This window comes from Crocodylus siamensis, chromosome 10, assembly GCF_052110815.1.
Source record: "Crocodylus siamensis isolate JL-2025a chromosome 10, ASM5211081v1, whole genome shotgun sequence".
Taxonomy (NCBI): Eukaryota; Metazoa; Chordata; order Crocodylia; family Crocodylidae; genus Crocodylus; species Crocodylus siamensis.
In genome coordinates this window covers 27,921,410-27,936,633 of record NC_143404.1, presented here as the reverse complement: position 1 = coordinate 27,936,633, position 15,224 = coordinate 27,921,410, and the positions used below count along the sequence as shown (strand labels likewise).

Sequence of the window (15,224 nt, the reverse complement as noted above, 5' to 3'; positions counted from 1 at the left end):
AGCCAAATCCGATCAGTCACAAAGTTTCCTCACATGCGTGGATGAGCTCTACCTGTCTCAATAAATTTATGGGCCAACAAGAGGTAAGCCTCTGCTGGACCTGGTACTGGCCAAAGGGGATGATCAAGTCAGCGACCTAAGAATCAAAGGGAAGCTGGGAGACATGACCACAAGTTGATCACTTTCCTTATTCATCGCAAAGTTGGCAAGTCAGTCAGCAATGCAGAAATCCTTGACTTTAGGAAAGCTGACTTTCATAAGCTTGGGAGGCTTGTTGTCAAGGCCCTGAGAGGCCAGGATATAAGAGGGAGGGTGGCGGTTCATGATGAGTGGTTGCTTCTTAAGGAAGTGATCCTAGAAGCACAAGGGAAGTCCATTCCAACCCATAGGAAAGGTAGTAAGAGGGCTCAGCAACCCCCTTGGCTCAATGGGGAACTCATGGACCTCCTATATCTAAAAAGAGAGGCTTATAAAGGAGGGAAGACAGGAAAGACCACTAAGGAGGAGTATACTGCACTGGTCCACACCTGTAGGGAGTGAACTAGGAAAGTCAGGCTGTAACCAAACTCTAACTGGCTATGTGAATCAAGGACAATAAAAAGTCCTTCTTCAGATACATGGAAAATCAGAAAAAAAAACCCCAGAGCAACACTGGGCCCCTGTTAAACCAAATGGGGCAGCTGACAACTGACGCCAAGGAAAAGGCCAATCTGCTTAATGATTACTTCGCATTGGTCTTTCACCAGCCCAAAGGGACTACCGTGCCTGACATGATGTGGGATGACCAGGGTGGGGGTGAATATACACCCACCATTGGCGTAGACCTTATGAGGGTACACCCAGAGAGGCTGGAAACCCACAGATCAGCTGGTCCAGACAGATTGCACTCAAGAGTGCTAAAGGAACTGGCAGATATCATAGTGTGGCCATTGGCAAGGATATGGTGCTCGGGTGAAGTCCTCGAAGACTGGAAGAGGGCCAATGTGGTGCCAATCTTCAAGAAAGGGAGGAAAGAAGATCTGGGAAACTACAGGCCAATCAGTTTGACATTAAACCCTGGAAAGAACTTGGAAAACATTATCAAAGAAACCATTCTTGACAGGCTAACAGAAGGCAACATTCTGAGGGATAGCCAGCATTGGTTTGTTGTGGGTAGGTCTTGCCTGATCAATCTCATTTCCTTCTATGACCAGGTGATGCATCACCTGAACAAAGGTGATATCATATATTTGGACTTTAAAAAAGCCTTTGACCTGATGTCCCATGATGTCCTCATGGAAAAATTGGGCAACTGCATCCTCAACTACCCTGTGGTTCAATGGCTGGGGAACTGGCTCTGAGGTCGAACCCAGGGAGTGGTAGTTGATGGAACTCAATCAACATAGCACTCAATGACCAACGCTGAGAGTGGTGTCTCCCAACGCTCTGTTCTTGGACCTGTACTCCTGGTGTACTCCTCTGGACCCTGGTGTCAGAAGCAGAATGACTAAGTTTGCTGATAACACCAAACTTTGCGGAAGAGTCCACACTTGAGGATAGGCTGGTGATCCAGGCCAACCTCAACAGATTTCATAGAAGACAAGGTCCAACAGTCACAAACTCCTGCAAGACAGTTTTAAGCTAGACATAAGGAAAAACTTTTTTACTGTCCAAGCCCCCAGAGGTGGTGCAAGCACCTTCTCTGGACACTTTCAAGAAACAGTTGCATGCCTATCTTGCTGGGATCCTTTGACCCTAGTTGACTCCCTGCCCCTTGGGCATGGAAGTGGATCCAATGATCTTATGCGGTCCCTCCCAGCCCTAACATCTATGAAATCTATGTTTGTTTTCTTAGCTCATGAGCAGATGTTTAGCCTTGGAAATACTTCCTGTGTTATCCACAGGGATCCTGGTTTTCGCTGATAAAAAATTGCAAATTCTCTGATAAAAAGCCTAAAATCCATGATTAAAATTAAAGGCCCCCCCCAGCCCTGCTGGTGCCCCTCACTCTGCCCAAGCACCCCCCCACCCTGCTCTGCTTGTGCCCCTCACTCCCCAAACAACACCCCAGTCCTGCTTGTGCCTCTTGCCTCCCACTCCCAGCCCTGCTGGTGGGGGGGGGGGGGAGGGCAGCTGCAAGGGGCCAGGGACCCAGGTCCACAGCTTCCTGCCTCCAACACAAGGCAGTGGCTGCCACAGCAGGAGCACAGAGCTGGCTCTCTAGCTACTGCCTGCTTGCTCTGGGGCCAGGTCCTGGTGGCAGTGTGCACTCCTGGGGAGTAACAGGGACCAGCAGGAGCACAGCCAGTGGTGTGTAGACCTGGAGTGATGTGCTATCGGCCTGAGCATGTGCAGCTTCCCTGAAGGGCTGATAGCATGCTTCTCTGGCTCTACATGCTGCTGGCCAGGTGGGCACTCCATGCCTTTCCCCAACACCTCTCAGCTCCCTCAGCCTCCAGCCAGCTTCCCATAGGAGTGCCTGCCCAGCTGGCGGCACATGGACCCAGAGCTTTGTGCTATCGGCCCTTCAGAGAAGCTGCATGTGGAGGTGCAGAGCCTGCTCAGGCTGATTTCATGCCACTCTGGGTCTATGCATTGCCGGCTGGGTGGACACTCCTGTGGGAAGCTGGCTGGGGGCTGAGGGAGCAGGGAGGTGTTGGGAAAAGCCCCACATGGAGTGCTTGCCTGGCAGGCAGCACATGAACCCGGATCAGTGTGGTATTGGCCTGAGTGGGCTCCATGCCTCCATGTGCAGCTTCCCTGAAGGGCCGACACTGTGCCACTCTGGGTCCATGTGCCACCGGCCGGGTAAGTACTCCATGTGGGGCTTTCTCCAACACCTCCCTGCTTCCTCGTCCCCCAGCCAGCTTCCCGCAGGAGTGCCCACCCAGCCAGCGGCATGTAGACCCAGAGCAGTGCTCTATCAGCCCTTCAGGGAGGCTGTACATGGAAGTGCAGAGCCCACTTGGACCAATAGCGCCCTGCTTGTAGTCCACATGCTGCCGGCCAGGCAGGCACTCCATGTCTTTCCCTAATACCTCCCCGCTCCCTCAGCCCCCAGCCAGCTTCCTGCATCCAGCTTTCCCCACAGCCTTGATCTGCAACCCCCGAGACCACTACAAGCCCCATTTACCTCACAGGCTCCAGCAAGGAAAGTGAGGCTGACCCAAGCCTTAGGTGACTAAGAGCCTCAGGCCCCACCCTTTCCTCCTCCCCCTCCCCCTCTGGACGGGGCTGGGGGTTTCCCACCCTTTTTTAAATTAGCTCTTGCAGGCTGGAACTCTGCCAGCCTGCAGAGCTCTTTTCAAAAGTGGGAAATCTGCAGGTATCTCTGCTAAAGGGGACAATCCATTTTTTCTCTGATAAATTAGGGAAATCTGTGGTTTTCTCTGTTTTTCCATAGGGAACAGAAAACCCGGATCCTTAGTTATCAGGTTCTGGGTTGAAAGAACTCTGCAAAGCAACAGGAGAACTTGGTCTTTGGAATTGGTCCTCAAGGCAAATACAGATGTAATCATTCCCTTGGGAGCCAGATTATGATGCTGGGCCCAAAATTCTTAATGAAGAAAAGTTTTCCTGCATGCTGTTTGGGATCACACTGGTTCCACATTAGGGACAGAAATTACACATTGAGCAGTATAAGTGATCAGAAACGGGTTTGAATCTCTGACACAACAGAAGTTCAGTGCACATAAACTGCTTTTATAATGGCCGAACCAGTTTAAGATAAACCTGGATGAATGCCATATCAGCCTTAACTGATTTAGGTTAAATTGGTTTATTGAACTTCTGTTCCAGATCCCTTCCAGATTCAAGTTAACTTTATAGTCCCTCTGCATCCCAGGATGCTTTGCATCTCCTCTGCAAATCCCCCTTGCAGGGTGGGTGGGCTAGCCATGGCCCAGGCTATTTGTTCCAGTTGAGCAGGGAGGTGTTTTTCTAGCACCCCTGGCTTCTGGCCTGAGCCACTGCAGGTATGTGGCTGCATTTCCAGAATCAAAAATAAATGTTTGTTCCCTTGCTTATTGGTTCAATCTATGCAGCTTGAACTAATCTGCAAAGACTGAATTGATTTTGCCTTGGGCTTTTTGACTGCCTGTACTTAGCCATGTGGACATAAATAAAATAAGTTACATTTTACCAAGATTTTGCGTCTCCAATTTCTCTTCTTTTGGCCATTATACAACACCCTGGGCATCCACTACTACTCATCAGAGGGGTAGTAGTATACTAGATAGGTGACAAAATTGCCTTAGATTACAGAAATCTGATAGGCAGTTTTGATCTGGGAGGTACAATAGAAAATTAGGGTTAATTTGTTAATCAAAGCTTTAGGGCCTTATCCACAGCCCTTTGAGGTCAAACTGAAATCACCAGGTACAGTGGTCTTTGGAGCAAGCTCCATGTGAGGTTGAACTGATAACAGCATAGAAACAATCCATCTCAGGGCTCTCCATTTTCAAATAGTAAAAAACACCCTAAACAAAAAGCTGTATCCGAGGAAAAGGAACTGCAAGCATGAGACCTACAAGACAAGCGTCATAAATAAGCCAACAGAGAAGAAACCTGAAAATAAGGAAGCTGTTACTCCACAGTTAATGCAAAGAAGCTGGGAACTCAAAGGTACAAGGCATTGTCTAACCTATTTTTTCTGTTTCAGGTGATGCCTTGTTGCTTAACACTTTATTTATTACTTTGAATGGCAAAGGATCGAGTCTGTTTATAAAATGTGGCAGCTGAGATTCAGAACTGCTTTTTGCTTTGAGGCAGAGGGGACCCAAGTGGGCTGCTATTTCCTTTTCAGCCTGGCCTGACCCCAGATTGTTTGGAAGGTTTCTCTCGCTCTCCTTCCTCCCCTCCCCCCCAACCCCCAACACCCTCCCCGCTTCCAAAAGGGGTGTTAACAAATTACACGCAGCCTTTCTATACGGCAGCTTTCCAGTTCTGCCTAAGAGAAGAAAGCTGGAAGAATTGAGTTCTCATTGGTCTTAATGTACTGGGATTTTTTCAGGCTGTTGGATCTTAATGGGCTAGAAGTGCTGCTGTGGATTTTATAGGAAGAATGGCATACCCAGGGAAACATCGCTTAAGGAGATCCTTCAGTGAGCATATCAAGGACTCCACCAACAAGGCATGGGATGTGCTCTGGAAGAGTGCAAGAGAAAGGCGCTTATCAGGTTAGTCACACAGGGCATTTACTCTGTACTGATGTGAAGCAAGCAGTGTTTCTCAGCTCAATGGCAAAGAATGCAAGCGTGTCCCCTAGCCCAGAGAGGAACTTTCTGACATTTTGTGTGTAATTTTTTGTGTTTTGTATTTGTGCATCACTCTAGGGGATTAAGGGATCATGGCTTTATGATCCTAGCTATATGCTCTTTCACCTCTATTGTGAACTGGGTGTTTCAGATCACTGTTCTGAGTAGGCATGAGTTGCAAGAAGTGTCAAGTGCCCAGCTGATTTCCTACCTTGACATATTTATATCGCTTCTACTTTGGCTGAATTTTGGTTCTTTAATAATCCGGTGGTGTTACTGTGTCAAACTTTATACTCCATATTTGACAGGGAATGCAGGATGTTATGTGACAATGAGTTCTGAAGTAGGATTTTGGTGGTTGGCAACTGGTCTGACTTATGGTTTTATACTCTGATGATCTGATTCTTATATGTGACATACAAATTTAGCACTTATTAGTGCCAGACAAGTATGTAATAGTTGCACCATTTGGAGTACTATCAAATGATTGCAAAATGTCCAACATCCTTTTTCTGTGTGCACAACTAACCATCAAAGCTTTGTGACCACGAACAGCAATGAGCAGAAGCCCTGAAACTAATCTAAGTCATAGAAAAGAGGAAGAAAGGGTACTTTGTATATGGAGCTGAACTTCTCTTTTAGAATTCAGTCTTTGTATGACTTCTTTAACTACTCAGAACCATATAAGAATGACACAAGTTCTACATTGCTTGATAAATAGACATGCCAATTTTTCTGTCACTTTGTAGGAGTGGAAGTTGCATGGTTATACACAATCAGTGATTCTGAAGTGTCTCTAAATAAAACCTCTTCAGAGAACATGGCTGTTATTACAAACTATTCTTTTAATGAAAAGAGGCTTTTAGGTTGCAAACCTGACAGTTTTACAGTAAAAGGTGCATGATTTAGAAGCAAATAATATTGGGTAGATGACTAGGGCAAATTTCTTCCAGGGCTTTCACTTCAAAGGTGTCAGGTTTGAGGAGGCAACTGATGCATGTTCTGTGTTTTGAAACTAAGTCTTTTCAGGGCATTCTTCTTTGACCATAAATGCCAGTGATGGGATATTCACTAACAAGAGGAAGATTGAGGAAAGCATAGCTCCCTTACTGAAAGGAGGAGGCAGCCTAGTGAGAGAAGATGCAGAAAAGGCTTCAGTAATTAATGCATTTTTCAATTCAGTCTCCACAAGCAAGGTCAGTTCCTAGACTATTGCACCTGGCAGCACAGTTTGGAGAGGAGGTAAGCAGCCAACAGTGGTGAAAGAACAGGTTAGTGACTATTTAGAAAAGCTGGACATATATAAGTCCCTGGGGCCAGATGGGATGCACCCAAGGATGCTGAGGGTGCATCCAGATGTCATTACAGTGCCACTGGCCATCATGTTTGAAAACTCATGAATATCAGGAGAGGTCCCAGATTATTGGAAAAGGGCAAACATAATGCCCATATTTAAGAAAGGGAAAAAGGTGGATCCAGGGTACTATAGACCAATCAGCTTTACCTCAGTCCCTGGAAAAAATCATGGAGCAGATCCACAAGGCATCCATCCCTAAGCACTTGGAGGAGAAGGTGATTAGGAACAGTCAGCATGGAGTCACCAAGGGCAAGTCATGCATGACCAACCTGATTGCCTTCTGTAGTGAGATGACTGGCTCTGTGTCATGGTGCGGGGGACCTAGGAGCAGCCGTGATCTCTCTAGCACCCCCTACCATGCCAAACAGGGATTTCAGCACCCTCTATCTTGCCTGCCACGTCTTGGTGTTATATAGTTTTATAATGGAGGCTGCCTTTATTGTCCCCTTTGACACGGTGCTAAGTATATCCTCTCCCCTATCCTGGATGTACTGACTTGGCGCACCCCAGCTTTATGGGTTATGCGTGCCTCAACCTCCCCTTTAGCATGCCCCAAGCCTCACAGATGTACCAGACATTATCTGGTCAGATTCCTATATGCGCCCTTCACCGGCGCCCCTGGGCTTGTCACGCAACTGGCGCCCCTCTGTCAACTAGCCCTCTCAGGCCTACTAGCTATATCCGCCCCCTCCTAGGGTCCGCACAATATACTCGCCCCTCCTGGGGCTTCTCCACATACAGACAGTGCCCCCACTGGGGCCTGTCCCTCCGTGCACTCACCCTCTCTGGGCTCTCTATAATCACGCACTCACCCTCTCCGGGCTCGTCTCTATAGTAGCACCCTACCCTGGACTTCTCTTTCTGTGTGCCCCTCGCTTGGGTCCAACACAAGCCCCTCGGGCTGCTAACTGGTGCTCCTTGCAAGTGGGGCTGAGGTGGCCCTAGCTGTGCCTGGCCCCCACAGTCCTCATTGCCCCTTCTCAGGGCTGGGGTATTGCACCCTGAACTACAGTGCCCTCGCCAGCACTTTGCCCCTTGTCAGGGCTGGGGTAGTACACCCCTACTATGGTGTCCTAGTGGGCACCGGAGTCCCCACCACTGTGGAGCCCCTCTGGGACTCTTCCCAATTGGGGGTCAGGTGGCCCTAGCCTTACCTGGCCCCCTTGACCCCTTTCTCTGGGTCCTGCCCCACTAGGGCTTCTACCTACACCCACACTGGGCTTCATTTCACCAAACGTGTCCTCCCTGGGCTCCTCAATCTGTTCGCCCCTTCTGGGGCCAGGGTCTAGATGCCCCACAATACAGCACCCCTCTCTGGTGCTGGGAGCACCCCCACCTACCTGGAGAGCTCCTGATGAGGCCTCCTCCACCCCTACAGCCTCGCCTGGTCCTCCAGTATAACAATAACTAAACAGAACCGTAAGCCAGCCAGCTGTAACACGACAGTAAGCCTCCTGGCTATAACATAGGATCTAGGCCCACCTGGCTGTCTTGCAAAGGCCTCCCAGTCAGGGTTCTTTCCACCCTTACCATGATACAGCCTCTTGGGTGTTCAGGCTGCACCACTCATCTCTGCTCAGCTTGGCTCTCTTGACTGCCAGAAGAGAACTGCTGCTAGGCTTTGGCCTGGGCTGTTTATAAAGGCCCGGCTCTGCCCCCTTCTGGTCACATGACCATCCTGGCTGCTCCAGCAACCAACACCTGTGCTGTCTCAGGGAGCTTCAGCAGCCCTTATTCCTTAATAGGAACAGGGCACCCAAGTGCTCCTGTGACACTGCATGCAGGGAGACCAGTGGCTGTGGTATTCCTTGATTTTAGCAAGGCTTTTGATAGTTTCCCACAATATTTTCACAGGCAAGCTAAGGAAATACAGGCTGGATGAATGGATTGCATGGTGGATAGAAACTGGCTGAAGCATCAGGCTCAGAGGGTAGTAGTCAATGGCTCAATGTCTAGCTGGTGGCCAGTATCAAGTGGAGTGCCCCAGGGGCTGGTCCTGGAGCTGGTTTTGTTCAATATCTTCATCAACAGCCTGGAAGATGGGATGGAGTGCACCCTCAGCAAGTTTGCAGATGACACTAAGCTTGGGGGGAGTAGTAGATATCCTGGAGAGTAGAGCTAGGATTCAGAGTGACCTTTGGAGGATTGGGCCAAAAGGAATCTCATGAGGTTCAACAAGGACAAATGCAAAGTCCTGCACTTAGGACAAAACAATCCCATGCACCAGTACAGTCTGGGGCTGACTGGCTGGGCAGCAGCTCTGCAGAAAAGGACCTGGGGGTTACAGTGGACAATAAGTTGAGTATGAGCCAACAGTGTGCCCTTGTTACCAAGAAGGCTAACAGCATACTGTACTGAGCTGCATAGGTAGAAGTGTTGCCAGCAGGTCAATGGAAGTGATTATTCCCCTCTATTTGGCACTGGTGAGGTCACATCTGGAGTACTGTGTTCAGTTTTGGGCCCCCACTACAGAAAGGATGGACAAATTGGAGACAGTCCAGTGGAGGGCAACAAAATGGTGAAGGGGATGGGGCACATGACTTATGAGGAGAGGCTGAGGGAATTGGGTTTATTTAGTCCGGAGAAGAGAAGACTGAGAGGGGATTTAATAGCTGCCTTCAACTACCTGAAGCAGGGTTTTAAAGAAGATGGAGCTAGACTGTTCTCAGTGGTGGCAGATGACAGAACAAAGAGCAACAGACTCAAATTGCAGCAAGGGAAGTTTAGGTTGGATATTAGGAAGAATTTTCTGACTAGGAGGGTAGTTAAACACTGGAACAGGTAACCCAGAGATGTGGTGGAACATGTGGTGGAACATCCTTGGAAGTTTTCAAAACCAGCCAGACAAAGCTTTGGCTAGGATGATCTAGTTTGCGATGGTCCTGCTTTGAGCAGGGGGTTGAATTAGATGACTTCCTGAGGTCCCTTCCAGCCCCAATTTTCTATGATTCTATGATTTTTCTAAATCTGTCCAACATTATAAGGCAATGTTGGGTTTCTTATGGTGGTTCACCAACATTTTAATTTGGGATAGGACAGGGCAAAAAATTCCCCCTAACTCAGCTTTTGCTTTTTTGGAACATCAGGATTAGTTTATATAAGGATTGCTAGGACATCCAATTGAGACCAGATCTACAGGTGAACTTTGAAGATCTGTAGTCAGTGAAAATATACGCATTCAAGTCAGCTGAGGAGTTGTTCCATTATCTTTTGATTGCATGTCCTATAAATGATGATGCCAGAAATGTCTGCTCATTCAGTATATGCTGGAAACACAGTTGTGCCGTTTAGCTGTAATTTAGCAATATTCTGCACCATTACTTGGATTAGTGCCCTGAGCAGATGGTAGTCTTGACAGAGGTGTGCTTAGAAATGGCAGGTGCTGAGAAGTGGTGTATGAGAGCTCAGCACCCTTCAGAAACCAGGGCTGGGTTCACAGGCTTCCATTGGGAGCTTGCCTGGTGCTACCCCTGTCAGAAACCTGCTTTGATGTCTGATCCTACACACTTTTAAGTGGAAAATCCCCTTGCAACTGTCACATGAGGAAATATACATGTTTTATTTGACTGGAATCATGAAAATGTTGACCTTGTTAGACAAAAACCCATCGGAAAACCCGTCAGAAATAGCTGGTCTCCTAGAGCAGTGACATCCACTCACTTAAAAAACTGCCCTTTTTTTTTTTGAGAACAAATGTCTTCTAAAAGATTGAGATCCTGGTTTTCCCGGATAAAAAAATCACAAATTCTCTGATTAAAACCCCAAAATCCATGATTAAAATTAAAGGCCCCCCACAGCCTCCCAGTCCTGCGGGTGCCCCTCACTCCCCACCCACAGGCCCTGCCCCCCCAGCCCTGCCAGAGGGGCCCCCCAGCTGCCAGGGCTATGGGGCCAGGGACCCAGGTCTGCAGCCCCTTGCCCCCAAAAGAAGGCTGCAGTTGCTGCAGCAGAACAGGAGTTGGCTCCCCCCTGCTGCAGGCTCGGGTGGTGGGGCCGGTTCCCTGCAGCTGTGCACACTCCCAGGTGACAGGGGGGACCCGTGCCCCTCAGATCTGTGCACAGAGCAGTGGCGGAGCAGGTGTGCACTTTGGGCTCGGGCTCCCAACCTGGTGCCCTCCCCTGTGGCCTCTGCAGCCTGGTGGTATGACCCGGTGCAGCCAGGCAGAGCATAGATGCACTGGGAAGTTGCTTACCACTGTGAGCTCCACACTGCCCTGGTAATGCATCTCCTGCACATGTGGCAGCAGTGAGGGATACAACCCCGCGCCACTGCGCATGCTGCCCCCACATGCACAGGGGATGCATCGCAAAGGCAGCACAGATCTTGTAGCAGCAAGCAGCTTTTCTGTGTCCAGCAGTGCCAGGTCACACCTGCCAGGCTGTGGAGGCCCTGGGAGAGGCCAGCAGGGTGGGAGCCCAAGGCCATGGATGGCAGTCCACCCCACCCCACACACAGACAATGGAGGGCTGCTCTTCCCCCCCGCCCCCAGCTGCCCTGGAGTGCACACTGTGACAGGGAGCCATGTCTGTCCCCCACCCCCCACCCCAAGATGAGCTGCCAGCGGCCCCATCCCGCTTCCTGCTGAGGCCCTGCATTTGCACATTGTGGCCCTGGGCCCCAAGCCCCACACACTGCCCGGCTGGGCAGCAGCCCCAGTCCCAACCCCAGCCTTGCTCAGCTCCTTCCCTCCCTCCTTATGGGGGACTCAATCCCTACCCTGCATTTACCTGCAGGAGCTGCTTTCCAGGCTGCCTGGGACCATGTGCATGTACGTTCACATGGCACCCCTGCCTGACCCCCCTCCCACTCCCTCCCAGCACCCTGCAGGCTGGAACTCTGCCCACCTGCAGAAGGCTCGCTACAAAACTGCAAAATCCCCAGGTTTCTCTGCTAAAATGAGAAATCTGTGTTTTACTCCAGTAAGGAGGGAAATCCACATTTTACTGTTTTTCCATGGGAAATAGACAACCCAGATTGCTGCTGAACAGCTATAAGAACTGTTTACGTTGCATGGTAAACAATTAACTCCAATGCAAAGCTTCCCCCCATTCAGGGAGGTTCGGATCAGGGAATCTCTTCCTACCTGCAGAACAATTGCCTTCAAGATTCCCAGTTTTGCTATAGATTTTTAGATTGTTCCCTCACCATTTGTAGTGTTTCTTAGGCAGTAAGTGCAGTTGATAGCTATAGGCCAAAGCAAAACCAGCAACCTTTTAGGAGTGACCACTGAATACAACTAAGTTGGTTTCTAAAAAGTCTTTACTAGAAGCCCAAATAAGTCCTTGAAATTCTCTCTCTTGTGCTGTCCCTCCCTTCCTCATGTTTTGTTTAGGACTGCACACACATTTTGCAATAGAGCTGGCTGAGCCCTGCAAAAACAGTGCTTGCAAATACTCTTGTCAAATGCCAAACAGCTGTATAGGTCTATGTTCACGTCCTCTTCATGTGACCCAATGTTGTTTGTATGGGAAATTACTATTCCTAAATACAAATGGAAGTGCTGCATTTCCACATGAGCAAAGCATTTGTGGAGAAACTTTTGTTGCTGTTCACGTGGCGAAGAACAAATGCCATGGCAAATGTTTGCTTCTCTTTTTTAAAAATTCTGCAAATACTCAAATGCACTGTTAGGCAACAAATCACTGAGAGGTTGAAAAAATCTAATGTCTTCTGCAATTTAGTTTTAGATTAGTTATTGATTTCAGTGAGACCCTGGAGATCACTAGCAAGAAATCTGAGGCCAGTATAGTCAAAGTACTGTAGCACTTTTATAGCCAGGGAGTGCTTAAACATCAGCTTGTGCAAACCATGCTAAGACTTGGGGGCAGGTCACATCTTGGTCATAGGCACATTCAGTGAATCGATCACATTTCCTGTTGAGCCAAATAAGCTGTCATGGTTCCTATTGATCTGAGTTGTTGGAATTCTTTCTATGAATATTTAAATTCAGGTTGTATTATGACATTCTCAGTCTTGCCCCTGTGCAGTTTATGGTGAAAATAGCATCCCTCCTGTATGTTTCTAGACCACATGGCAATTGCAGATTGGCATCCATTCAAATATATAGCTGTACCTTATCCACAGAAAAAAAAGAAGCCACCCGATGTGAAGTTAGTTAGGTGCAAAGGATAAAGAAAAGCAATCAGCAATGCATTTGAGGTTAATTTTAAGGAGAAATTGGAATACATTAGACCTTCACATCCTTAAAAGGTGCACTTACAGGATATTAAATATGGCAGATACCCTGTAAAAATTACTTATAATAAAAATGTTTAGACTATATAAACATACAGGAAAAATGCTGCTTTCTCCATGTACGTGTGTATGTATATGTGTGTGTTGTATGTAAGCATATTAAAATTGCAAATAGGCATTGATATTAATGCATTCATATTGCTTCAGAGTTGATAAATTTGGAAGAAACTGCAACAAAACTTTTATTAAATCCTGACATATCTGGAACAGTGTAACTAAGATCTGAGAAGTGACTAAAACTGGCAACTGCCTACCCTGTTTTTCCCACTGTGTGTTCAATCATGTCTGACTGTTTTCACTACTGATGAAGATATATTATTCCTGTTAGCCATGCAGAGAGCTGGGCTTGATCCTGACTCAAATATTTTTGACTCTGCCACTGGGTTGCCTGGATCTTGGGCAGGTCAGTTGTCCTCTTTGTACCTGAGGTCGGATTACATGATGATAACTGTCCTTCGGATTTAACAGGTTTATGGGTGATCCAGCAGTGTTTTGAAAGGTGGGCCATGTTGACCTCTCAGCCTGGACATTCTTGTTTAGGGAGGAGTGGGAAAGGGCAGGTTGACCCTCTGGCACTGCTCCATTTTTTCCCTGGACTAAGTGTCTGTTAATGTGTCTCTGTGCCTATGGGGTGGTGGCAGATTGGGGACCTTGCTACATGCTAATTTTGGGCAGCTCCCAGAGCTCTTAACACCTGAATTGTCCTCAAATTAACACCTGAACCTATAGATGGTGGAAGCCTGGTGCTAACAGGGCTTAGCCCTCCCAAACTTTTCACAGTTGCCAGCGAGAGCACCAGCACCATAGTGCCACTGTCCCACAGTGCCCAGCACCACTCAGTGTGCAACTGCTCCTCTGTCGCGGCATACTGCGCCAGCATGCACTGGCCCTGTGGGAGGGAGGGACAGGGGTCAGGTGGGGCTTAGCCCCCCCAAATAATATTTTTCCCCACTGCTTATGCACTCATGCAGCTCATAGTTGTCACTCCAGGGCAGGATAACCTCTGATCTGTGTCAGCCAGCTCACAGTGTAAACTCCCCTCCTGCCCTCCATCCCCCACTGACCCAGATTAGGTGCACTGTCTCCCCAGCACCCCAGATCCCTGATCACTGCCCCCCACACACACACTTGCTTTTGGCTCCTCACACTAGCTGTATCATGTGGGGGTAGGCAGGCAAGGATTAACCTGCTTGCCCAGTCACCACTACTGCTGTTCAGGTGGGCTCAGCCTAGAAAAGAGCAGAAGCCAGGCAACTGGGCAGGCAGATTAATCCTTCTCTGTCTGCTCTCGGGGGACAGGAAATGCCAGCAGCCACAAGTGAGCAGGGGGAGCCTTGGAAGCCCAGAATGGGAGGCAGGGGACTCTTTTCTTTCAGTCTTCCAGGCCTTTGCTGGCCTGAACATGTGATGGCTCCAAACTGGAGTTAGCACAGCACTAACACCCATCAACATTTGTGTGGCCTGAGAATGGTAATGGGCATGACCTAAAGGGATAGCACTGTTTTTCCAACCCTCTAAAAATATCTGACTTTTAAATAAGGAAGTAGATGCTAAATCCCTAGAAGTGTGACTTTTCTTCTCTTCCTCTGTAATGCATAATCCCCACCCCTGAGAGAGAATGATCAGGGTCTTGCAGCGATGACAAACCATGGGTGCTCTTCTCCCTGCAGGAGGGTTACCCAGCCCTGGATTGCTTGGTGCTGAGAGCAGGGATGGGGAGGAACAGCAGGAGCCCTTGCAACCCTAGGAAAGAAAGATATTGCTGAGACTATGACCCTTCTATGATATGTGCACTGTATGGAGGCAGCCATTTTCCAGCAAACTCTTCACCTGTGCTAATGAAGATTGGATTCCTCTGGCCATGCCCTAAAAGCAGTGTGCCTCTATCTCTTCTGTTTGACTGCTTCCTGAGAGGCTGAAACATGTTCTGGACAACCCCCCCTCCCCCAGTAGTGGAAGACATGTATTTAAATGGAAAAGGCCATTATTTGAAACAACTCCTGAAAGACTTTATTATACACTGGCTGGGTAAAACATATCAATACTAGAAAAAAAAAGTGGGGGCTGGATCAAACCAGGCACAAAGCACCTGGAATCATCCTTCTACAGCAACCAAGAGCTTCTCAGGTCAGCAGATCTCTCCACCAGGCTCCTCTGGAGTCTTAACCGTAATTTAAATATTTCCCAAGCAGATCTCATGCTGAGAACTAGGATGCAACATATCTATCCCCTGTGGGGAATGGTTTCTTAACTGAAACAAGAATTCATCTTACTGAGACATTCATAACAACTGTTGTGATTATATATTAACAAGAAAAAAATCAGTATACCATAGATCACAGAGAATGCTCATAGAGGGCACAAGGAGATGTGTCAC

At 48.3% G+C, this 15,224-nt stretch overlaps 1 protein-coding gene across 2 annotated transcripts in view; it reads left to right on the top strand.

The window, feature by feature from the left end:
- LOC149856370 (rho GTPase-activating protein 7-like) overlaps positions 1–15,224 on the top strand; it is a 236,757-nt gene that overhangs the window by 44,069 nt on the left and 177,464 nt on the right. The window contains exon 1 of one of the 2 annotated variants that reach the window (XM_090065302.1): positions 5,013–5,156. The exons of the other annotated variant lie outside the window; for it this stretch is intronic. Coding sequence (XP_089921428.1) covers positions 5,042–5,156 — 115 coding nt within the window. The 5' untranslated portion in view covers positions 5,013–5,041. Of the gene's footprint in view, positions 1–5,012; positions 5,157–15,224 lie in introns of those variants that run through there. 2 annotated transcript variants of the gene reach the window in all.